This window comes from Falco rusticolus, chromosome 2, assembly GCF_015220075.1.
Source record: "Falco rusticolus isolate bFalRus1 chromosome 2, bFalRus1.pri, whole genome shotgun sequence".
Lineage (NCBI taxonomy): Eukaryota > Metazoa > Chordata > Aves > Falconiformes > Falconidae > Falco > Falco rusticolus.
The window spans coordinates 18,973,089-18,999,646 of record NC_051188.1 but is presented as its reverse complement, the minus strand read 5'-3'; the positions used below and the strand labels follow the sequence as shown (position 1 = coordinate 18,999,646).

Here is a 26,558-nt window from a genome sequence, read left to right as displayed (position 1 = left end):
TGGTAGCTTCCTCTGTAAGGCTGGGTCATGAAAGTCTTCCCTTATACCGGGGCAGCAGGTGTGGCTGTGGGACAATGGCTCTAGGTGGCCATAGCAGTGATACCACATGCAGCACCCAATGTCCAGAGTTTCTCAGTAATTCCGCTTTCCCCATTCCTACATCAGAACTGTCAGCAAATACTGTGAAGATGAACAATGAAGGATTCACACTGTAGGGTAAATACCTGCCACTGGAGCTCCCGTACTGCGTCCCAGCATCTACTCCATCCATCTGTTCTCCTTCTCCAACCTTTCCTTTCAACTTGGCTTTTCTCCATCTTAGCTCCATATTTGTCCAGGATATGGCCCTATTTTTAGCTGCTCACAATGCATGAGCAGCGTAAGATTCTCTACCTATTGGGATATTAAACCAGAAAGTCATTGCATCAGATCTCATGGAAATACAACTACCTCTGGAGTTTCCAGTTTGGATCTACTGCTTTGCTTTAATTGCATGAGGCACTTGTGAAGTTCATGAAATTAGTGTTCAGGCAAATGTACTCTTTTGGGGCAGATTTGGTAGAATCACATTTATTCAGTGCAAGTCAAGTACAGCTCATTCATTTCTAGCCTCACATAGTTCCTTGGATATCATGATTTTCTTGGAAGGGAATGTCTGCTAGTGCTAACATGTTTGGAAAGCTCATAAAAAACTGGAGGTAGCTGCAGCCTGTGTATCTAGTATTTGCTAACAGTTCACTGTGGGTTTCCCTCAAGTGGCAGATTTACAGGGGTCATGTTTCCATCTGGATGGGTTTGCCCATGAATAATTCTCCTGTCTTGTGCACAAACATGATTTTTCTACAACACCCATATATTTCTCTGTCCCAATCCCCCCTCGGTCTCCCCGGTATTTTTCTTCACACAACACTGTGGCCAAGGCAACAGAAAGAAAATCTTTCTGCAGATGTGCATGTTATTTTCTGATCCTTGTACATCTCTTTTAGGGCAGGGCCAAGCAGGATTTTAGCTGGTGGTGATGATAGCTGGTGCAGCTTAAGGATGGTTTAGTGCAGCTACACACCTTGGCTTTTCACTGTTGAGACCAACATGGGTCAAAAAGACCCAGGCTGATGTCGAAACCCAGATAGCGTTGGTGTTATGAGAGGAAGCACCCAGCAGGTGCCCCATGGCCTGGCCAATGTCAGAGCATGACTACGCTGTGCTGTGGGGTGGCAGGGACCGGGGCAGTTTGGGAAGCAGCAGCCCCATTCCTGTGGCTGGCTCCACACCAGACCATGTTTCTGCATCCCTGGACAAGCAGTGAGGGAGAGCCAGTGGTTTTCCCATTGGGAATCCCTGCACAGAGGCAGGTAACAGGCAGGCAGAGGCAGCACTGGGGATGCTGCACAGGCTGCAATTACATCCTGTCCCCAGCCTCCATCACGCCACCAATTTTCAAGGGTCTCTCAATCCAAACTCAAATCAATAAACAAAGTCCTGATCTGCCAGAAAGAAACTGCTGGTTAAGCTCTGAACAGTCCTTTGGGAAAACCTATTCTTCCTGTTTCCCGTTTTTTTTGGCAGTTCTCAGTGGGTTTGTTTATTTATTTTTACCCTTTGAAATTCATCACCATAAGGCATGGGACTCACTTGCTACCAGTGCCACGCCAGAGGTCTTTTTACAGACAGGGTACTCCAGGCTGCCTGTACATTGCTGCTGTACCCCAGATGCTCCCTCCGTACCTCCGTCACCTGTGCTGCAGTCAAGGGAAGCGAGGTTTGTAAAGCCCTGCTCCCTCAGAGTCACTCCTTCTAGCTCACGTCTCCTGTGCTAAACCTCCTGTCTGCTTTTCTGGCAGAGCAGGTTAAGGAAAGGTATAGGAAAGTTAGCACCAGGGAAGTATTGCAGCTAAAGAAAGCTTGATGGCTGTACCTTTGCGTATGCAAACATATTTGTGCTGCTGCAGAGAAGAAAGCTTCTCTGATCCTGCTCACCAAATGGCAAGATTTTAATCTATTTATCTCAGTGAGCAGGTGAAAGAGTCAGTATTCAATGAAGAGTGTAGGAAATGTGCTCATGGTAGTAGATAAAAGAACACCTCTAAGCATGTGCAAGCATTTTGGAAAGCTTATGTAATGTTTCCTTTGCAAAATAAACATATACTTACAGCCCCATTTCCAAAACATCACCAAGAATATCATCACTTGCACATGTTTCTGGGGAGGAGGTTGCCAAATTGCTAAATATATTCCGGGCTTCAAATAGACATTTTGTACCGTTTCCTTTCTGCCCTGATAGATCTTTTCTTAGCCCTGTCACAGAAGCTCAGAGTCCTGCCTAGGGATGGCATCCCACTGGCTTGGGTGCTGGGCAGTAGTAATCGGAGACTCACCTCCCGGTTTTATAGAGGCTGGCACCGTGCCAGGGGAAGCCTACAACTCTGCTTTCCCTCCACTTGCTGCTCAACCCCCGCAGGACCGGCACCACGGTGGAAGGAAGGGAAACAGGAACGTGAGCAAGGGGATGGGAACGGAGGGATGGGAGAACCTGCGAGAACAGCGGGACAAGGCCTGCACGGCATGTGGGGATGGATGCTCCCCACCCGACCCAACGCGTAGCTTGTGCCAAGGCCCAGAGGTGCAAAAATCAGGTGACGTAATGATTTTTGAGACTCATGCTTTAAAAATTTAGAAGGTTTTTTATACGCTGGTTTGCCTTAGTGATGTATGGCCATCTGTCCGTAAATTAGCACAGAGAGCAAGAATACATCATTCAAAGGTTTTCACACTTCAGCTGAAAAGACCTTATAAATTCAATGAAGATGAAATGGTGTAACTCATGATACGTTTAATATATATAAAAAACACAAACCTCTGCTCTAACCATCCATTTCTCTTTCCCAAGGATACGGGAGGCAGCCTGGTGGGCTTTCTGAGGTGGGATGCACAGGTACAGCATTACCCAAGGGCTATCTCCTAGTGGCTATAGTTCTCTATGGCTTTTTTTTTTTTTTTTTTTTTTTAATACTGGTTAAGCATAGGGTAGGGAGGAAAAGTTAACAGTCAGATCCAGAAAACCTCAGTGCTTCTGCCTAAAAGGAAGTCTTGTCTAAAGTGCTGCTGCATCTTTAATATTTCATCTTTCATTTACTTAACACTTACATGCTTCCACTGACTTGCAGAAAAGAGGGTGCAAGGAGAGGGCAGGTGCCCAGATCAATCTCAACAAAGAGTTCACTGAAGCACTATCACGTGGGCACGCTGGGCCTAAATAACCGATCCAGGTGGCTGCGGAACATGGAACCAAATTCATCATTTACTGCTATTTCAGTCATATGCCACCAGAGCAGCCACCAGCAAGTTATGGAAGCAGCACATACATTTCTGCTTCCAGGAGGAGAACCTACTTGGGTTCTCCAGATGAAAAATAACTGTGTTAAAGCTGTAACAATTCCCAATCCAGTTCATCACGGGAATGTAAAAACTCTTCTTGCACAAGGGAAGCGGTAGATATGAAAAGCTGCACATGAGATGGCAGGATCTCTCCTTTTCTGCTTTTTTTTGTGATCAGCATGGGAGAAAATGCACACAGAGCCTGTGGCAGCTGGAAAGGGGGGGGGGGGGGGGATAAAAATCTCCCTTGCAAAGTGTGGAAAGACAGGATTAGAAAGAGCCTCTTGGGTGATGAGGGGTAGCCCCTTTGCAGCTGAAGACACCTTAGTTAATGAGGGTACACCGTAATGCGCAAGCATGACAGCTGGTGCAAACCGCCACCATTCGTGCAGCTATGCCTCTCTCCTAGCTGGCGTGGCTCCTCCACTCCTCACGATCAGTACGATCAGGACGCTTTGTTCCCCTCTCCAGCAGAGTTACTTACAGCTTATTTACACCCATTTGTTCTTGAGCCAACGCTACACATTAGCTTAACCAGGGGTTCCTCCTCCTTATTGTTCACAGCCCTCTGGAGCACAGCGGCGTCCCCTCAGCCCCCCCCCCGGCTGTCCCAGCGCACTCCGAGCCTGTGCTGCCACGGCCACCTCTCCCTCGCGCCAGGACCCTCACACCCGCACCTGCATCGCACCCAGCCTGCTGCTTGCTCCTCACACGGGGAGCTGGGGGGAGGGTAATTCCGGGCCGCTGCGGCCCGCCCCATCCCCCAGTGCCGTGTCCCTGCAGCGGCCACCCCAGTCCCGGGACCACCGCCGCCCCCGGGACCCCGCAGCTCCCCACGCGCCCCACGTCCCCCTCGCACCCACCGCCACGCCGCACCCGCCGAGACCCGCCCCTGCGGCGCGCGCCCCCTCCCCGCCACGAGCGCGCACCCCCCGCACCCAAAACCCCCGGCGGCGGCGGCGCATGCGCATCAGCTCCCTCCCCCCGCCCGCTCCCGTACCCCTTCCCCACCGAACGGGGCGCGGAACTTGCGGGGGGGCGTGGTCGTGTGAGGGGCGTGTACACCCGGGGCGTGTCCCGCGGGCGGGGGCGTGGCCGAGGGGGGCGTGGCGCGGCGCGGCGCGCCCTGTCCATGGTGCGGGCGGTGGCGGCGGCGCGGGTGTCCCCGCGGCGGGAGGGCGGCGGCGCGGGGCCGCATGGACGTGATGTCCCCGCAACAGGAGCACCTCGGGCCGGGCCGCTCGTCCTCGGTGAGCGGCGAGAGCAGGGTCTTCGCCGCCGCCGACAGCAAGAAGGTGAGGCCGCCCCCGGGAGACCCCGCGGGAAAGCGGCCCCCGGCCCCCGAGCACCCCGCGGGCTGCCGCGGGGCAGCGCCTGCCCGCCGGGCGCTCCGCAGGGCCCATCGCCCCGGGTCCTGCGCCGCCGCCGTCGGGACCGGGGCCGGGGGGAAGCTGCCGGGGGAGCTGGGGCTGGCGGCGGGAAGGGCTTGCGGCACGGCTGCCCGGGGAGCTGGGCGTGCGGCGGTGCCCGCCGGAGCGCGGGGGGCTCTGCCGGGTGGGTGACCCCGGGGACCTAAGGGGGGTTGCTGGGCGGATGTCCCGGGAGCAAAGGCAGGCGGCTGCCTGGCTGCCTGGGGTGGGTGAGGAGCGCTGCTGCGCCGGCGTCCCGGGGAGCTAGGGAAGGATTTGCTAGGTGGTGGTCGGTGCAGCCAAGGGGCTTTGCCGCATGGATTTCCTGCTGAGCTGCGGGCGGGGGGAGTGCTGCAGCGATGTGCTGGGAAGATAAGGAGGGGGGGTGTGTGCTGCATGGATGTCCTGGGGAGACCTGGAGGGGGGCTTTGCTGGATGGATGTCTGGAGGTTTTGCTGGATGAGTATCAGAGAGAGCGTGGGGGGAGATTTGCTGAATGATTATCCAGGGGATCTAGGAGGGCTCTGCTGCATGTGTGTCGGGGGGGCGAGGGAAGGCTTTGCTGGAGCTGAGGGGGTTTGCTGGCTGCTCTTACACGTGCTTTGTACAAGATAAATGTAAGAGCAGCTTCCCAAAGAAGCGCCTTGCACTCTCTAGGTATATCACAATTGATAGCAGAAGAGCGTCATCCCATCTTCAAAACTGCTTGTTAAATCTGTTTGATGTCTCAAATTGTTTTTCAGCATTTGACACAATCTAGTGCAAAATGCTCATCTCTGCGTACAGCCAAGTACTTGTTTCTGCCTTATACTTAGCTGTAACGAGCAAGCTGTGATAACCACATTCTTCTCACTGTGTATAACAAAAACTTTTTCTCTTTGGTTTTAGCAAGTGGTTTTCTACCCAAAGCAGAGCTGGTACCTTCCTGCCTTAATTTTGCCTCACAATGACATTTAAATCTATGCGCTGCCTTGTCTTTAGAGGCGTACAATACTACTGACTGCCAAATAGGCTGGCAGGATTAGAATGACTGGCCAGGTTACAGTGTCCTTTACTAAATCTGTCCACCTGGTGACATGAATTTAGGATGCATGGTAGTAGAGGCTGAGCCTGTGTCCAGTCCTGCTGCTGAGCAGTGGCTGGGTCTTTGCTGGCTGTGGCACAGTGGTGTGGAGAGGACTCCTGGTCCCTCTCTTCCTGATGAAGTGTCTCTTTGAGCTGGGAAGCGATGCTGTGTGTTTCCATGGGCTGTGTCCATGTGCGCCATGTCCCACTAAGGCACAGAGTGCTCCAGCCTGACCACAGCCTGGGGACCTCTTCTCATGGCAGCTGCTGCCAGTGGTGAAATGGTTGCCTGGAAAGTATTTGGCTAAGACTTGCAACGCACTTTGCTGCATTTAATGCCTGATCAGCTTCTGAAGAGGGAGTGTGACATACCTACACAATGTGGTGGAGCACCTTCTGCTGTCTAGGTGGACAAACTGATGGAGTAGATACCTTCTCTAAGTACTGCAATCTATTTTAAGATAACAGCTTTTATTTTTCTTATATAATTTCTTTCATTTTTGCTGAAGACAAAGTACTGTGTACCTTCCAACCTGGCAGAGCCCTGATGCCAGGCATGCACCTGCCTAAAATGAGAAGGGATGCTCAAGTACTGTGAAGATGAAGATTTTTTTCTTACAAGTTCTACTTCATGATTCAGCATTCTGAGGACAAATATTAATGGTAGCACTTGTGTTTCCTATTCCTGCTCCAAAGAGCCCACAGTCGAAGGAACGCAGACCTTGTTTTTGCCAGTGCTGGCAAGGGAGCGGGGATATTACTTTTTACGGATCTTGGCAGCCCTTTTGGAATTCCTCAGTGTGGAGGCACATGCGACAAGGGTACAGATGGAGTTCCTCCTGTGGAGAAGCAGCTTGAGACCCTGGCTGGGCCATGCAGCATATGGCAGCTTTATATACCCTACACAGCCAACATAGGCAGCCACCAACATCCAGCCAACCGCCCAGCTGCTTGTCCATGGCTGTGGTGCTCCCTTGAGACCACTAACACGCTACCTCTTTGTGCCTGTCTGTAGGAGAAGATTCCTACCTTTATGCATGTGCAGCAATGGGCTAGTCCTAATTTTGCCTGAAGCTGGATCTCCGTGACAGTTCGAATATTTTTTCTACTACTTGGGTCCTATGGTTTCCAGATATACCTCTGCTTTGTTTTCCACTCAGTGCCAAAGCATCACATTTTTTTAAAATACTGGAAGTCTTTCTTACTACGGGGGAGATCACACTGCTTATATTGGTAAAGTACAGTTAAATGCAAGAATATGTTGGCCAAAAATCAGTTTTGGTACTGGTGACAGAGCATGTAAACTGGAACAATTTTGTTGCAAATAGGTATTTAACATCAACTATGTTACTTTCTGGCACAAATACCCCCAATATGGGATGTTAAGTGACCACTGAACCTTTTTCTTTTTATTATGGTGACTATACCTTTCTCAAATTATCTGAGATTTGCTACATCATTCTGTCGTTGTCTGAACTACTTTGTCTTCCACTTGGCTTCTCAAAACAAAGCTGAAGGATTACCTCGTAGGACCAAGAGACAGAAAATATCTAGGACTTTTTTCATGTCTTTTGTGTGACCCTTTCAGCTATTTTCCTGGAAATATTTCCTTTCCTTTTCTTGACGTGCAAAGTGGTTTGAACTGCTAACCTGCCTCACAAGACACTAGGAGGTTCTCCCAGTTAAATACTTACAAGGCATTAAAGACACCCTGATAAAAGGTGACATTGAAGTGCAGTGTGGTAGTTAATGCTTTGGAAAACTGTGGACTAGATTCCCTCCTTTACTGGACTTTTGGCGTTGCTGGACTATGTGTGGGTGACTTACAGAGAAGTTTTGTACTGAGTGTTTAGTAACCAATACCAGTAAATTGATACAACTCTGAAGTGGATTGAAGTAACATGAGTAAGAGTGATTATACTGATAGAGCTTATTTCTACAAATTTATCAAAACAAACTATGCAGCAGAGACGTCTTTTGTGCCAGTGTAACTGTGTCAACAGTAGCAGCTGCGGTCATTTGACCATATTTATAAGTTCCTGGAGTTTCACTTGTCTCATCTTAGAGGGGCTAACTTCCAACCAACCCCAAATATTTTATACAAGACAGTATTTGGTAACACAAGGAGTCACTCTTAGGAGTTTTTGCTGCCTCCTTGACAATTTCAAGTAACTACTTAAAATATTTTGGAGGCGCAGCATTTTTAATATTTACTCATACAATATGTGCAAAAGATTAACCATTTTGCACTAAGCAAATGGTTTGGGATTTGAAATATGGTATCCTATCACCATAAAAATGTGTTTCTTTGTGATTCTGATCACAAATACTGCAAGAGTTTACTGGCAAGAAACGGAGAGTTATAGTGTTCCACAGCAGTGTACTAAATAGATAAAATTCAACAGCATTGGAAGACTAGACGTAGTCATACAAAATCTGCATCCTTTACTTGTCGTGCTCTGCAAAGGTGAATTAAGTATACATTTGCCATTATATTTGATGATATCTTGATCTCATGCCCTTATAGATATGTTTTTTAACATAAAGGTCCTTAAGCAGAGATTTAGTTTTCCTGCAAGTCCTCTGATCCTGGCTGGGGATCTGGGGGTTTCTTCCAAAATCACACCGGGTAGTGCTGGGAGTCTCAGCTGTCCAGGAACACTCCTGGCACTGGTTAGTGAAGTGATGGACAATTCCTGTCATCCTGCAGACATATTCTGTAGCAATGTTATCTCTGAGAGGACTGAAAAAGCCCTTCTTTTAATGAAGTAATCTGCGTGGTTGGTCCTTAGGTTGAAATCACCTTGGCAGGCTGCGCTGGCTTACGATAACTTACTGTTATGATGGGCCTCCTGACACTGCTTTAATTACAAACTAGCATTAGCAATCCTTCCTCTGTCTGTCCATGAGAGAAACTCAAAAATTATGCATAAAACAACATATTCTAGTTCTTGAGTTCCCTAGTTTTGGGGTTTGGTTGTTTTGTTTTGTTTTGTTTTTTCTGTCCCTCATAGTCACAGTAGGAAAGAGAAGGACTTGGCAGGCCATGTAGGACCTAATACTGAAGAACTGCATATATCACATTATTGCCTGTTTACTTAATGCTGCTTGAAGTATCCATGTGGAGTGGGAGGATTCTCCTCCCTCTGACATCTGTAAACTGCTCCTGAGAAAGCCTTGCTGCACAGAAACTGGGGCAGAGTTGTGTCCATGTGTTAACCTTTCTGCTTTGTGTCAGGCTTGAAACTTTGTGCTTCATCCCACCACCACAGGGCTGCTGGTGTGAGCACTGTGGGTGCGGTGCAGCTGCCAGCAGGACCCACAGGCAAAATATTTGACACTCCCCTCCTCCACACTTTTAGTAGTCTTCCACACCTCCATCTTTTGATGTAGATGGGTGAGATCTTTTGAACGTGTCCGTATCAGTGCTTCCGAAGATTCATATCCTTTGGTAGGTACTTCGTAGAACATCTTCTGCTCCTAGTTTCTTTCATCTGTTTTTCTTTCTACTCTGAGATGGCCTTTAGTCTCCATCTTTGCTGTGCTCTCTAGCAGCTGCTGTGCCACGGTGATGTGCTTTTGCTTCTGCTGCGCTGATTGATAGCTCTTTCCCCTTGTGCCCCTGCAATTGTTTTCTCCTCAGCTATCCATCCAAAAATGGCTTTCTTTTTAGGAAACTCCTTGTAAGTACAAGTATTCTGCCAGTATAAATAAAAGCACATAGTTTTGTCACCTGCTCTGCCTTTATGGTAAATGGGCTCCCTGTGGGACCTAGACATCTCTGCTGCTTGAGCCAGCAGTTCAAATGCAGTCATCTTCTCACCCTGTTTATAAGGGCTCGAGAATGTTATAGGTCAGTATAAAGCCATTTCTTGTTCTACCAAAGTATAAGAGATTCTTGTTATTTCTGGTATTTTCAGACAACCCTACACTGTAAGTCTAACAAATACTGGATTATAGTATATAGGAAAAAATGATTTATTGCCTCTCCTAAGTGGCCCAGTGATACATGGGAAAGAGTGATGCTCAACTGCCCTGGAAAACTAACTGCTGGGTGCTGAGGATTGTTTTGATTTTTCGATTCTTGGGCCGTTTGTTGAACTTTTGCCTTACAAGTTTTGGTAAGGATTTGTGTTCTGTGCTTTGGTTCATGTCTAGCCGAACCAGAAATGCCTGCCATAGATACGTTTTGTTGCTCAGACAACAGGAACACAGTTTGCATGGATGAAATCCCTCACAGTTATTAACTTAGATACTTTTAAAGAGAAGGCTTTGTTAAAATCAGACTTCATTTTATTAGAAAAAATAAAGCGGTGAGAGGGAGAGCATAGCCACTTGAGTGCAGTCCTCAGCTCAAGGTACTGGCACATCTGAGGGCTGTCCCCATCACCCAGTTAAATGACCCAGGCAGATGTCCCAGCCTTGACCCACTTCTGGGCCTGTAAATCAGGAGCCCCAAATACTTTCATGTCTGGGGAGGGTTTTACAAGGGTATCTGCACATTGCTGAGGAGGCATTTCTGTTGCACTTAGCTGTCCATCAGGAACTGAATACATTTTTCAATTATTTTGTATATCAATCTCTTAAACAGATATCATGTAATACAATTTTCTCATTCTAAGCTCAGACCACTCTCTGAGAAGACAATTGTTCCCTATGAGCTCACAAATTTGCCTGCTCCCTGTCCTTTGCTCAGACAGCAAGGAGAGGACTGAGCTGATTAACTCAATTTTCTTGGTCACCTTAGTTTTCTTTTACAGTCAGTGGAGGAAAACAGCACTTCTAGATGCGATGTACGGTAAATGTGTCCTTTTCCCTCTGTTGACTAAAAGAAGCACAGGGCAAACAGCTCAGGTGTGCAAGCTGGAGGCTGGGTGAAGGGAATCCTCCTGCACATGCCTGACCATCGTACTGGTCAGGCACCATAACCTGGCAGCACGGGCAGTGTGTTCCACAGCACAGTCCCTGCATTAGCCTGCCTGCTCTGACCTCCTACACATTTGCAGTAGCTGCAGCAGGGTATCTCCTTATTGCACAGATTTTCACTTCTCTAGATTCTTGTAAAATATTCTGAACACTGTATATCTGTTACTTAATTGTCATCACTAAAGAAATAGTAAGTACCATGAATTTTCTCACGCATTCTTTATTTAATTAATGCTCTGCCATTCTCTTTCTAAGCTTGATATAGTTGATACACACAAAGTACAAGAGACGGCTTTATCTTCAGTTCCTTTTATTTTGAGGACATCGTGCAGATGCTGCTGTATGTTCTCTTTTTCACAGAATGGGAATTAATATCATCATTCAGCAATATATTCTTTTACATAAATTCCATAAAATACCATTATCCACTTCAACTGTCAGGCAAAATTAGCTGAATACTGGCAGTCAGGAATAGATTTTTCCTCCAGCTGATGACTTGGGAGATACTTGTGGAAGTTTTACTGTAATCCTGTGGTCTGTAGGGGTTCTGGTTCCTGAGGACAGACTGCATATTTTCAGTGATGGTTTGCACATCCTCAGCATGGTGGGCTGATCTGCTCATAACGCACCTCCCGTCACAATTTACAAAACAGTATTTTAGAGTGTAGGTCAGTAGTTATCTGGTGTAAATTCATTCTTTTGAAATCTATAGCCCTATGTCTGTTTACACCAGATGAGAAACTGATCAAATACTACCACCAGTCCAACAACGGAAAAAGCAAACCTTTTTGTTACCATTAAAAAAGCAGTCAAGACAACCACCACCAGAAATGCAGAAAGTATGAAGTTAAACCTGAATCAGAGGGGAGGGGGCAGGAACCCAAGGTTTTGAACATGAGGAAGGCAAAAATAGCTCTAGTTTTTCCTGACTGATACAAGATTATCATCTTTGCATCTGGCACACTGTAAACATTCATTACAGATACTGATTTTATGATACATTTCACATGGGTGTGACTCAGCCAGCAAGTATGAGGATTTCTCTCTGTGTTGACCTTTCTAATATTTACATGAAAAAATGGGAGGTTATGATGTGGGACACATGCTGAGAAATGCTTCTTTGTGTCCCACGCTTAGATAATTGGTCATTGCATCTCCTTTTGCTCCCAAATATCTGCTCTCACTACAGCTGTCCAAGATGTTATCTCCTCTTGTCTGCATTGCCAGGGTGACAGCCTTGCACGTGTTAAATGGAGTGAAACCGAGGAGAACAGGCACCTGGGTCCAAGTTAGCCAAAAATGAATTTGTCCTCTGCCTTCCCAAAGTAAATCAATTCAAGTTATCATGATGATCACCTGTTTTCTTTTCCAAACTCTGTACATAGCAAAATAAAAACAAAACCCCCCTTTCTGTCTGTAGTCAATGTCTCTGTGTAATGTTTTTATTTGCATACAGCTGATCTGACTCACTTCACTTTTGCTGTGAAAATTTTCCTTTTCCAGATCTCAGCAGTGATCTTTTAAGGCTCTTTTTTTGTTAAGCTTTGCTTTAAAGCAGTGTTAAGAGGTTGTCCAGAGAAGCTGTGGAATCTCATACTCGGAGATAACACAGACCTGGACTGGAGGTGGCCCGGAGCAGCCTGCTCAGATGGGTCCTGCGCTCAGCAAGTCCAGAGGTGCTGGACCAGAAACCTTCTGGGATCCCCTCCAACCTGAATTATTGTGGGACTCTTTGCCACTTGTTTTTAGCTCTAAACTTGCTGTAGTCCTACTCTTTTCCTTGGTCCTCAGATATTTCAGTCAAGACTAGAATCTCACTGCCACAAGCACTATTCAGTGCTACTAACCCAAGCATGAAAAAACCTGCCGTAATTGACAGAGATTTTAAAATGCTGCATTTTTTTCAGTGGCTTCCTTTTCAGACCTAAGAAGTCGAAGGAATTAAGATCTCTTTGAAAATGTAACCAAACCTCCACTGCATTGGCATGAGCTGAGATGCTCCTAGTTTTAACCACTCCCTGAAAGCCACCACCTGCCCAATAATGAGACGCAGTAAATTTCCAATTGGGAGTTGATGCTTTATATAAATTCCTAAAATCTGCTGGTTGTGTGAAATCTGTGGCTTGTCTTCTGTAGCATGTTGGACAGCATTGTTACACAGGTCTCTTTTTGCCTTCATATTTGTAGATATACTACTTTATAAACTGTGAACAGCTTTTCAGATTTGCTTGCAGTAAGGCAAACTGATTTCATTCACTAGAAGATTTTAGCAAAGTATTTTTTTTTCCTCAACCCTAGCAAAATATGGCATTTATATTGTTAGTAATCTATTAAATTATTATCCAGTTACAGTCCAACTGAAGACAGCTGAATATTCCCAGGCTTAATTTATCAGTCTTGAGAAGGTTATTTTCTGATAAAAGAAAGAGGGAGGAGGGGATAATTTTTAAAGGTAAATTGAAATTACACAGCTGAATTTATAACAGTTTCTGCACAATAGCTGTAACTGAGTATCTGACAAAACATACAAGCATGCTCTACATAAATAAAGGGGGAACCAAAAAAATGATACAATAAATGCACTGCAATGAGTGAAAGAAATGCATTTGTCAAAAGCAAGTAAAACATGGAGTACTGTAGACTTTAATTTCTTCAAGGGGAGCATGCTGTGCACCTGCCCAAACAAAATGCGTGCCACATCCAGCACATATATTGGCAGAAGAATCAGTTGTTCCCTAACATATTTGTTCCTGGTAGTCAGTGGTTATTTTTAGTACGAAGGAAGAAAGTCATGCTTTGCAATTAGCTGAGAACAGAGACTTCATGAATGTCAAAGGTTCACCTGTTTGTGGGCTGTCAGCAGTTACCAAGCTGGTGTAATGGACTGCTCCAGCATTGGATGCTGTCCTGTCAGGGTCTCAGGAGATGTTCAACCCCAGTCCTTTTGTTCACCCGTTTATTCTGAAAAATATTTGAGCTAAATAAGGTAACAACCACCCTTCTGGTGGAGGGTCAGGGAGAGGAGAGGTCATGCACCTTGGCAGCAGGCTGCACAACCGGTTCTAGAGAGCAGCTCCAAAATTAGGGCCAGGACTCCTTAGTCCTGCATCTGGCTGCAGGAGGGAGAGGATAAAGTGGTGAATGCCAATTTCTGTTCAGGGAAATGTGTGGTTTTGTCTCCTGTGGTTGCTTTTGAAAATTTCTGCCTCTGAGGAAAACAGTGTTGTTTATTTGCTCAGTATTTTAATTGTAGCATTCAACTTCAATGAATGGGAATCTATGCTCCCTTGATAGCTACTGACATTTGCATGTCTTCCCTATGCTTTGTCTTTTCTTTTTCCTGCTGCACTCTCTTGTCTTTGAATGTCTCCTTTTTTCCATTCCCTTCCGAATTCTGTGCTAAGAACTGCCGTGCCTCTCACTTTCCTGTTTTGTCCCATACATAGTCAGGAATGAAAAAAATGTCATTATTGACTATGGAGAGACAAGACATAATGCTCCAGCTAGATTAGTAGGGAAGGAAAATGCCCTCATCTCTAAAGATTTGGAAAAAAAAAAAGGTAGCCCAGTGTAGCACATGAGGTTAGGTGGGTAGAATTCAAACCTTCATTTATGGTAAATGTCAGGCCTGACACAGAAATGTATGAAACATTTGAAATTTGAAACACCATCTGGATAGTTGATAGATTTAAAGTACAAGATTGTTAAGGGACAAAAAACTATTGACGACAAGCTCTAGGTGTTTATTTCATGTGTGCAGTGTACCTCATGTATTTGTGTGTGGACACTAATTATCAGCTTTTCTTTATCACTGGCTTTCTGGTTGTGCTCCCATTTTTCTCAATATGTGGTATTTTACAACTATTTTTGCCCTCCAGGGTTGCTGATGGCAATAACTCAGCTTTTTTCCTATGGTCTGAAATTGGACTCTGGCTGCGACAAGTGTGTATCCATGAAGTTCTTGTTCCGATTCTCACCTGTGATTTCATTTTGTTTCTCTTTCCAATCAGAAAATGAAGAGTTTGGCCCAAAGACGCCAGTCTGCACCATCTTTGATCTTTGTCAAAGCACTTAACAGATCTAGATCGATCTCAAGGTGAGTCAGTGAGTTTTGCTGGATGTAGTGTTCTGCAGTTTCTCAGCCCAAAACCTGAAATGTTTTTCAGCTATTATCCACACAAGGTTTGTCACAATTCAGGCTGCTCAGTAGCTGCACAACTGCAAAGCCTGCTGAAAGATGTGATAGATCCAGCTGAGATGCTGGCTGATCTCCTGGAGGGGGTTTCCCCAGTGCTGCCATACTAAGCTGTTTATACCCAATTGAGCAAGCAGAGCTGCTCTGCAATGTGCAACTGGCTGTGCAACATTTGGGCTGCTCAGTTCTAATTAATTCGTGGCAGGCTATGATTGCCTGCGGGGGAGATGGCATGGGCAGAGGAAGATGAGTGTTTCCTACTTTTTGCTTTGTACACTCATGCCGTGCTAGGCATAACTTGGGAGTGGTTATTGTGGGATCGTACAATTTAATTCTAGTATCAGTCATGGACTGCTGCATGGTACAGGCTCTCCGGCATCTGCTTGTTTGGGACAATGCTGTGGGCCAGGATCTGGTGGTCACAGCCTCCTCCCATCCAGCATTAGCACTTGTGAGGCTGAGTATGTGGGGGTGGGTGGGTTTGAAGTATTCAGCATTTTTGTCTTCATCTTCTGCCGGGATCAGCTGTTCCTCCTCCATCCCTACCCCAATGTAAAACTACCATAAAAATGGTAGTTTCTGTGGAGCCAGTCCCCTTCCAGCCCCAGCTCTGACCTGCCACTTGAACCACTCTGCATACATAACTTTTGTCTTCCTGCACTACAGTTCATTAGACTTTAAACTTACAAAACATAAGTGTTTATTGAGAAGTGAACCATCTGGTAGGCTGTTAATGCTTCCAGCTGTGTAGAGCTCTTTACGAAGAAACGTTATTGAGGGAAATTAAAGTATGGCTTTGTAAGGAATATTTTTTCCTACTCTGGGGTGTGTTAAGTAATCAGTATGTGAGCTTTGGAAAGTTTTTTGTGTTTGATCTAACTAATACCTGGTTTCATATTTGTCATCATGAAGAATTCCACAGTATTTCTGAAACCTGTGAAAGTGTTCTGTGAAAACATCAGAGTTGCAAAATAGGAAAGGAAAATGAGTTGAAACGACTTGCAGGTCTTTTTGCTGGCTATGACATAAAAGGAAACTTAGAAATTAATTCCTAAAGGCGTTTGCACCTTTTTGTGTAGTCTAGTGGCCTGAGCCTAGGACTGAGAGCCAGCAACATGTCTTCTGGTTCTGTCTGTAAAATTTCTTCTGTGGCCTCTCTCTGACTTTGTTTTGAGGTCTTTAAAAGAAGAGAAATGGGTATTTTGTAACCCCTTAATGAGAATACTGAAATTGTTTAGATTGTCTGGACTATCATATTTATTCTTCATTTACTGTGATTTCTTGATTGTATTTGTAGCTATTGTTGTTGTGATACCACGTTTGGGCATAGAAGACACATTCATATGTGAAGTTGTGAAATTAGAGATGGACTATTACTATGGGGAGTAGCAATAACTGAAGATTACAGGGGACAAGATATGGGATGTCTCAGCCCTTGGGCTTCAGCGTCTCCTGCAGTTTATACACCTGTGTCTCCATAATGTCTTCCCTTCAAGCTATCTTAAGATTTGCTCCTTGATATTAAGAGAATGAACTATATTTGATGCTTATATTTCAGTCTTCTGTCATTTGCCTGCTGGGGTTCAGACATGAATATTTTTGTTCAATTCTACTTTTTTGTTGTTGTTTGTTTTATTGTCCGCTCCGTAAGTACCACAAATCAGACATAGCTGGAGAGACACCGAGTGGGGTACACACTCAGTATGTACGTTTTCACCTAAGAATTTTACACTTTCTTACATGTAAATATGTCTTGCTTGTATAGCCCAGATCAGAATTATTTCCAGATCTGATGTGTGGAAGGATTTTTTGGTAAGGCCAGTTGGCAGAAACTGTGTGATGGAGAGGACTGAAGAGGGGAAAATGTTGCCTTGTTCTGCAGTAAAGGCAACGCTTTGCCTCCCCGACAGACCCTGCCACTTTCACAGCTGATGGATGCTGCCTCAGTTATGTCTGTCCTCTGTCTGTGGCGTGCAACAACTTAGCTGGTCCGGTTGTTCTGAAGCATGTAGCCTTAGTGAGAGGTATCGGGTGAAGTCTGAGGACCCTAGGAGCCAGAGCAGATGATTTTGTAGCTTCAGAGTCCATCATTCAGAGGGTAATGCTTTGAATGGTGTTTGTTATTGTTCATGGGAGCAGTAATTCTCACCTGTGCCTGACTTCCTTGTTTGGCTGTGCAAAACACATTCCTCTGCGTGACCAAACTGATGGATGGATTTAAACTTTCCACTCTGTTGTGTAAACGCTTACCTCTTCTAAGTGCTTTCACTTAAGGCAAACTGAAGAGTGAGAAAATGACTTCTCATGTTTTCTGATCTCCTCCAAATTCTTTATCTCAGACCTTTCTCAGCTCTTAGTTCCCCTTCTTGTAGACATAGTCAGGCAGCAAAATCCATTATTCTCCGCTGGCAGTGAACCTTAATACTGGAACTCCGTAACACTTACTTGTTAATGGTTGATTAATGATTTGTAGATAATAAAGCTCCTATCTGAAGTTAGCAAACATCTGTGAGGGATTTATATGAATCCTCTCACCTCAGCAGCTGGCTCACCTCAATATTTGTTGAAATAATGAACAAGTGCAAAGTTTAAAAGGGCAGGAAATACTTAGAAGCACAAGTCAGTTTGTATTTTTATACCACTTTATATGTCAGGTGTCCTTGGTTTATACACAGGGCACTTTCATAAAATGTGGTGGCACCCACTTCGGACAGACTTACTTTGGGGCATATTAAAGTTTGTTAGTGGTATTTATTCAAAGAAGCCATTGTGACATCTCAAGATGGCTATTTAGCAGTCAAAGGATTAAGTTTTTCTAATGGTAGAGTTGTTGTAGCTGTGATGGCACGAAGATATAAGTGAGCCAAGACGACCTAGCTGGAAAAAGCAGATGCTTGTTTGTGCCATTGTCCTCTTCTTCAATCCTGAAAGAGAAGCAAATCTGAAAGTCTTGTGTGCTTGAAAGCTTGTCTTCTTTTTCTCCAGCTGTATAATTTGGTTTAATGAGAGTTAAGCCTTCCTTACAAATCTTGCCTTGCCATGTCAGTCATATAAAAGAAGTTACAAGATATTTGGCCTAAAGAAGAATACGGGGGTGGCTATATGGCATGGTGGTGCAGAGATGTGCAACCATTCTGTAGTTCCTGCCTCACTTGACTGTAATTGCAGGCAGCAGAGGAACACAGTAAATAGTACAGATATTATAGTGGAATTCAGGTCCTTGCTGTCAAGAGATGAAAATATGCAGACTATTCATGGCCTCCTGTTCTTGCTTCTCTTCCTTCTTTCTGTACAGTTTTTCTTTCGTCACAAAATAGTGATGAATAGGCACGTAAGGACTGTTTCACATCATCAGATGTCCTCTTTGGAAGCGCTTTGAGCAAAGTTATTCTAGAAATACATTGGAAGAGTAAGCTTCTGATATTTTTCTTGGCTGATGCTGAGATGCAGGAAAAATATGTTTGATTGTTAACTCCATTAATGTGTATGAAATCAGCAAAGGATTCAGGTTAGTTATATTTGGCCCTGGACCTGTTCCGCAGCTGTAATTTTCCTCTTACTTTTTCTTTGTGTCCTTTAATGAAAACTGCACAACTTAATGATATACTTCAGTACAACACAAATTATGGGCTTGAAACAGAAATATTTGAGGCCTGGATTTTAGCATCAGGTCTTGTCATCTCAAAAGAACTGATAGAGAATAATAAAGACTTGTTTCAAGCCAAATTGTCAGCCTTTGTTCTGCTGTCCTTCAAAACAATTTTCACATGTGACAAAGCCCAAGCTACCAAGTTCCTGTTCTGTGTTGGCAGACTTCTGCTCACATCTCAGATATTTCACAGGGACAGCCAAATTCTGTGTTGCCGTTGCTGGCAGCTTCCCCTTTCCTAATGCGTGCCTCACCAGATCTTTGAAAGTGATATTTTTACATGCTGAAACTTATTAATGTAAGTTCACAATTTCTGCATGACCATTTATAGATATGTGTCACTACACACTAAAGGTGTTAAAATATCGGTAATGAAACTACTCCTTATTACAGCATGAAGCATGGTTATGATGTTATTTTTGAGTAAGCTAGAAGCAGGGACTGTTTAAAAAAAAAAATTAAGCATAATTTTTAAAAGGTTTAATGAACAAATCTTTAAAGAACCTGAAAACAAAGCACCTAAAAAATCACTCCCAGTCAATTTTATTACGTGGCTTTTATGGTTGAAGAAGTTAAAGGTAAAACCCGAGGATTTTACATGTTTCTGAGGTGTTTTTTCCCCCTTCTGTAAGTGGAAGCAGTGTTACGCCTTGCGCAGAGGCTGCTCTTCCTTCTCCCAACACACAGTAAGTGATTCTGGCATGTTATCTTCCAGGGGTCCCATGCCAAATGCTAAATATCCCAGATAACGAAGATCATATGTGTAATCTAGTAATACATTCCACTTGGCGCTAGTCAAATACAGAGTGTTCCCAAAGTCTTGGACATTGTGTTTTCAGGGTTTTAGTCAGAAGATACGTGGATGATCCAAGCTATTTGACTAGATGAAGACAAAAATAGAGACTTTTAATAAATGTAAATTGCCAGAAGGCCTTAACTGTCTCTTTTTTACAGGGAAGAGTTGAGTATTTGGTGTTTCAGGCAAATCCGATTGCAGGGAGGAAGGGAATAGAAGTTCATTGCAAGAAACTAACTTGTTAAGTAGATATTTCAGTTGCGATTGATTTGCTCGTTCTTCACTTGTTTCCACAGTAGCAAATAATTTCACCTAGCAAAATAATCTCCATGAGGTGCATTTGGTCAGTGAGGCTCAGCATCTTGGTCCGGTACGAGGGCATGGAGGGGGAGTGCCTGCCACCCTGTCGCACCCCACAGCCATTTTATTTGCCTGCTACAGCAGGGCGAGGCCTTTATAGGCAGCTGTGCCTGGAGCAGCTGCTGTCCCCTTGGTCATTGTGGTGGAGCCAGGTGTTGCTCTCACGCAGCCCCCAGGCACCATGACAGCATTTGCTGCAGTGTGGAGCCAGGGATGGTGCCCACCCGGCTGAGGCTACCCCACTGCCGGGACTCCTGTCCCTCTTGGTCACCACAGCAATACCTGTCAGGCAGAGGAGTGGCACCCTTGGCCAGGGCTGCCACAGCTGCTGGTGGCACGTGGGGCATGACTTAGGGCCACTCTGCCGCAGGGCACAGTCCTGGGATAGTGTGGGACAGGTAACACCTCGTGGCTAAGTGTGAGGGGCTTTGAGGGACAAAGGCCACCATATTGTGAGCCTGCCCATTGTTGCATGTGCCTTACACATACAGTCAGTGTGGGGTTTTGCCTCCAACACTGTCAAACATCACCAGCAGTGGTGGGGGGGGGAGAGACAGGCTCAAAAGCAGGACGGGAGGGGGCATGGCCAGATACTGTTCCAGCTTCCTTCGTTTGAAATGCAGGTATCGCAGTCTGGGCAAGATGGGGTTCCCTTGAAGGCTGAAAAGGGGAGGTGAGGGTGGAGGATAATAGGGTAACAAGTCACTCAAAACTGGCACCGTTGGCAGTAGGGGAAGATTTACAGTGTGTGAGGCAGCTGTGGCTGCCAGGCAAGCCGAGGCCCTGCCTGGGGGATGCTCCATGGTGTGGCCCCCACCACCACCTCATGGCTTGTGGGAGGCTGAGGCGGGTGGCGGGGGGCCGGGTAGCGAACACCAGGCACACATGTGCACAACTAAACCGTCTCTACAGCCTCCCCCTGCGCCCTCAGCCACCGACCTGTGGTCACAAGAGGTGAGGGCCCTTGAATGCCTTCATTCACCCTTAGGAAGAGGCATGCTGTGGAAAGAAGCCCTTGCAAAGCAGCCTTTCCAAAGCTGCGTGGTTTTTTGGGAAGCAGAAGGGCTGTCGCTGTTCTCAGAGTGGCTCCCCCAGGTGAAAATCAAAGTGGCAGCACCTCAGGGGCAGCCCTGCATCCTCCACTCCTCATCTTGAAGTCCTTTGAGAGACTCCAATACACTTGAGAATACAGAGGAGCCATTTTATGAAAGGGGGAAAAAAGGCAAAATCCCCAGAACAATTTCCCAATGTGAAGGATTAAGTACAAGTACCGCTCATTTTATCTTGACTTGTGATATTTCGTAGCTTTTTCCATAAAGCTCCAGCTCCTGGAGTCATGTGTTTATAAAAATCCCAGTTTCATTAGCAGTCAAGTTTCTAGTCATCAAGATGGAGGGAAAATCCCATTCCTAAAGAGTCAGTCAGCAGAGCAAATGAAAAGTTCTTTGCTTCTGGGTTTGATTTTTAGATTTAGTTCAGCTTTGAAACTTCTGATCAGGATTTTTTCTGAGATTTTCCATTTCATTAAAAGTTTGGCATTTTAGCATTTTATGCTTAATTTCTGTATGAGAACTTCCCTAGATTTCTCCCCTCCATTATGTCATGTTTCCCTATGTAAGGTATGGATACATGAATTTGTAGAAAAACAGTGGTGGTGGGGGTTTTTTTCATACTATTTTGTATCAAATTGCTCTTCCTTTTTAATGGAATTGCACATAATTAAGATAACTTGTGATGATATTGTACAAGTTGTAATTTTTATACTATTTCTAATTCATGCTTGATTTAACCTAATTATGACACTGGAGTATTGTTTCCTTAAACCATGTGCTTGAGCGCAAAAGTTATTTTTATGTAGTAATAGCTGGGGATAAAATTTTATTAACTGTTAACAAGGAACAAAGTGAACTTTCTGAGGCCTCAAATGGCCTTTTAACTCCAAGATTGGCATTCCTGTCCCCCTGCTGTGTATTTTCTGTTTTGTTTTGTGTGTGAGCATGTGTGTGTATGTGTGCATATGTTTGTTTTTGATAAAACCCATCAGTTCTTCATTTATGACATACAAACTGGCTTATAGCAATGTTTGTACATCTGGAGATCGAAATGAGCTGTGGCTCTCAGAGATATGCTGCCTTTTTTATTAAAAGAAAAGGACTAGATGTAACAAGAAGGAAGGCTTGAAACGAGGTTTTGGAGGGATTGGAGTTTAAATGAGAGATTAATTTTACAATAAATTACTAATATTTTAACACTAGCACTTTAAGCCGATTCCCCTTTGGATAGAGTTGTGGCAGTTTTAATACAAAGACAGCAAGGGGCAGTGCTCATTGGGATGAGCACAGGGCTCTGCTTATCCAGATGTTTCACTGTCCACATGTGCTTTTGGCTACAGCACATTTTGGGGGCTTTTTGGATTAGGCCTTGAGGTCTGGCAGAATGCAGCTGTTGTCCAGCCATTGTGTATCCCTGATTTTAGACAGCAAAATCTCTGCCAAATGACAGTCTGGCCAAGCAGTATAGGCAGCGGCATACCTGAGGAAATCACAGACTGACTCGCTCAGACGCTTTGTGATCATTTATCTTGTGTAAACAAGCAGAAAGCCTCTAATGATGTGCAGGCTGATGTGCAGCCTCTGGTGCTCTCTTCTCTGACAAGGGCCAACATTAAATATACGTTGAACTCTCCTCCTGGCTGATAGGGCATTGCTTCTCCTGGTCCAGTTGCTTCCTCATCATGCACAAAACTGCTGGTAGGGAGGTTTTAATCACATCATGAGAATAACGTGATGCCTTTAGACTTCTTTTGTCCCCATGTCTGAAGTGTTTGAGTACTGGGGCCTAGATCTAATAAAGGATGATAAGCCTCAAGGGCAAGACATGGGAATAATATCAGTACCTGAATCTAAAACCATGACTTAAAAAAAATCATCTCGGTGGCTTCCTGACCTCCCAAGTGCCTCTGTTCTTTAGGCACTCTCCTACTGACCAGAGAGCTCCCAAAACACCTAGAGCTGCGCTTTTGCACATCCCAGTACAGCATGACTTTTGGTAGCACTGAACCGGCCTCTGTCAAAGAACTAAACACTGCTTCGTGAGAGGCTCCTGAGAAGCTTCATCCACTAGTCCACAGACCCTATTTAACCTACCTGGGCAAAAGCAAGGCCCTCACTAAAACAGTTGCAAGTGTTGCTCTCTTTTAAACCTCTGGCTGAGTCCACTTTTCTGGAGTGCTTTTGAGTAATTGTTTAGGGCAGTGGTTTCCAAACATGCAATATCAGGGCAGAAGTGGGAAGGAGTCTGGCTCATTGGGTGTTTTGGCAGGGAGAGGCCATGGTCTGTGTTGCAGCCAAGGTTTGTGCCATCTAGAGAGCTTAGTGTGAGCTATGGTAGCTGTTTCTAGCCTGTGCGTTAGGCACATCTCCACAGAAAACTACTGCTTTTTGCAAAACTGCTGGACTTTAAATTGGTGTGCTTTCCATGGAAATTAGTCATCCAGGTTCAGCTCTCTGACTCCTTAGGCAGTTTATCTTCTCCTACCCAGAAGTGTGATATAACTACTAAGGCAGAGGATATTTGGAGTGAGGGGAGTCTTTCCTTCTCCCTCCCACAGCTGAAGCTGGGCCACTGTGCAGAAGGACATGCAGCGTTCCTGGGACCAAAAATCTTATGTTCACAGGAGCGAGCTTGGCTCCATAAATGAATAGTAAAAGCACTTACCTGGGAGGGGATAGGCCTGTCTGTTCCCAGAATTATTTTTGCGTATCACCCACTGACACATCCACGTTCAGCCTATCCTGTCCCCTAACTGAAAGTGGTTGTAAGTACTGAGATGAGTGGACTGGTTTGGATCCTTGTGTGCTCTGTTGGGATCCTGTGCACTGAATGCTGACTGCGTTCAGTGGGAGTAGGTATCTAAGTACATCCAGGTGCATCCTAGGTCTTCATGGCAGGATTATTCAGAAAATGCAGAAAAGAATGAAACAGACCTTCACCTGAATGAATAAGCAGAGCTGAGGTGTTTTCATCCACCTTCCTTCCCTCTCTTCCCCCTGCATGTTCTGGTTAGTGAAACCATATCCAATATTTTGCAAGGCATCTAATTTTATCAGAACTTCTTTGGAAACAACTTTGGTTGCTGAGCCCCTCGGACTAAGCAACCTCACACTCATGCCCCTCTGTATTGCTGTCCAAGTTCAGGACAGGTTTCCAGTGGGTGGCGTGTCAAGTGTGACATGCGTTTCTACAAGGAGGTCACTAATCAGACATGGGCAAGCTCTTCTGCTCTATCAAATTCTCAATTAAACATGGGGGAAAACATCGTAATGTGAAAGTCTTTTGTGTTTCCCCCTCCTCCGGGCTGCTGTTCTTTGCAGGTAACTGGCCTGTGCCCACTTCTTCCTCAAGTAAAGTAATTACCATCAGGTGCAGGGGTGTGGAGAATCCTCTAACAGCTTTTCTCCTCAGCTCAGATCACTATTCAGGCAGAATAGAAACCTCTGACTAACTTGCGTGGGTAGCTGTGCAAAAAACTTGTTGAATACATAGGCAGTTAGTTATAGGAGAGCAAACAGGTGCATGTGGCTGCAACTAATTTGTCTGTTGGCTGTTCATAAGGAATCTGGGTCATTACCCTTGCAATAGCTGGCAGCAGCAGGCATATCAAGTAATCTCTTCACTGTAATAGGATAATTCCTATGCTGTAGTACTAGTATGAAAATATGGTTTAAAGCCCTTGTGGCAAACCAAAGCCAGATTTGTTCCTGTTACAGCTGGGACACGTGCAGTGAGGTGACAATCCTGTCTTCCATACGGCAGCCATATCGGTCATCCCTCGCAGGGAAGCAGTCCTTAAAAACTTAAGCCAATACAAGAGCTGGGCAGATCTTCCCCTCATGTCTGTGGTGGAGCTTTGTGGAGTTCACTGCACAGCATCCCACAGCGGTGGGGATACACGCAAAGCCGGGCAGCTGCAGCTTCAATGAGAGCTGCAGTTTGTGGGAGGATAAAGTGTGGTGAAGGGGCTTATCTTTTAAAGGCAGTACTTGCAGTCATTTATAGGTCACTTTGTATGTGAATACTTTATTTATAATTTGCAAGTTTTCTCCTGAAAAAGGGCCATCAGGGAACAGCAGCTGGTGGATTGCAGGTTTGCTTTACCTGGCCACATATTTAAGTCTTGCTTTGTTTTGAATGCATTTATTTTTCTTAAAACTTGTTGCCTAACTGCAGACTATACCCAGGTGGCACAAGCTGAGCAGGGGAAGAGCCTAGCTGAATTACTTCTTGAAGGAGGGGAAAATCAGGGCTAAATGGGAATGACTGTTGAGCAATGAGACTTTGAGGAGACTGTGAGCAGCCCCCCTGGTATTACCTGATAGTTCAGTGAGGTAAACCTAGGCAGTCACCTCGAAAATGCTGTTTCCCTGTTGAAAGGACATGGTCACACGAGTGCCTCATTCCTGTCCATCTACAGCCTGTGTAACGTGTAGCTGCAGATGATAGGGCAGGCAAATACATGCAGGCTCACTAACAGCTGTACATGATGGTCCAGTTTCTAAAGATGCCTTCACCAATCTTTTCACCTCATGTGCACCTCAGCTTGAAATGACCTGTTTCTGCAGAGGTCTGCAGCATGTCCTGGCTATTTTTGGTAACCCAGAATTCCTGGCTGTTACATGACCTGTGCTGAACTCTTGTAATACAGTTTGCAAGAAGATATTTGAAACCCCCTTTTGAAGGGAGGTTAGTTTTGCCCGTGAGGTAACTCAAAATCAATGGAGTTGAGCTAGGCTTTTAAATGTCCCAATTGTGATTAAGTGGGATTAGATGTCCCAGTTGTGATTGCTGCTTCCTCAAAAAATTAAGGCAGGACAGAAACCTGAACCCTTCAGGCTACTAAAATAATACTGGATCCTCCTAGGGGGACATGGGTGAAACTGAGATCCCAGTGTGCTCCCCTGTACGGAATGGGTATGAAGGAACTGAGATGGAAGTGGCAAAGGTAACCTGTGCCTCCAGACTTCTTGTAGGCCAAGAGGAGCTCCAAAAAGCCCAGACAACCATGGTGCAGAACTGCAGTGCTGGAGTGTTAAGTTGTGGCCTATTCTTCACCCTCTGTTCACACTACTTTTTTCCTTTTTTTTTTTTTGTTTTTTTTTTGTTTGTTTTTGTTTTTGTTTGTTTGTTTGTTTTCTTTTCTTCACACCCTCCCCCTCAGCAAGGGTCCTTTTTTTGCCCGACTTTTTCATCTGAACAATGAAATCTTTGTTTAGGTAGACAGTGCCTGGAATGGCATTGCCCTGGTGCAACTGGAATGGGAGACTAACTCACGGTGCTGCTGCTATGTCACTCAGTAAAAATGAGTGGGAACTGCAGTGGGGAACAGAGGATCAATTCTTCCAAAGGCCAAAAAAGGGTTTATTGACTTCTGCATGTGAATATGTCCTCCCGCAAACCTCTCCCCTGCTCAGGGGGACTTGGACCAAAACCTCTTGAGCATGTTGATTGCTAGCAGAGCTGTGTAGCAGGACTGGAGGACACCCACACTGCAAGAGCTTTTCAATAGGATTTAAGTAACTTGCACTAAATTATTTTCTGGTGGAAATGGGCAAAATATGACTGAAACGTGTGGTGCTAATTTATACCAATAGAGAATTTTGCCCTTGTGCTAAATTTTCAGAGTAAACACCTTGCAGCTGTTTGTTAAAACAAAAAACGTTGGAAGCAAACCAAGCCACAAGTGTGTTTCTTGTCTCCAGCCACCATCCTGTAGAACATAGTTGC

At 45.1% G+C, this 26,558-nt stretch overlaps 1 protein-coding gene across 2 annotated transcripts in view; it reads left to right on the top strand.

The window, feature by feature from the left end:
- Positions 1-4,481: 4,481 nt before the first annotated feature.
- The window catches only part of ARHGAP20 (Rho GTPase activating protein 20), a 62,336-nt gene continuing 40,259 nt past the window's right edge, over positions 4,482-26,558 (top strand). For both annotated transcript variants that reach the window (XM_037377840.1, XM_037377839.1), the window contains exons 1-2: positions 4,482-4,670; positions 14,786-14,871. In XM_037377840.1, the coding sequence (XP_037233737.1) occupies positions 4,572-4,670; positions 14,786-14,871 (185 nt within the window). In that variant the 5' untranslated portion in view covers positions 4,482-4,571. The remainder of the gene's footprint in view (positions 4,671-14,785; positions 14,872-26,558) is intronic.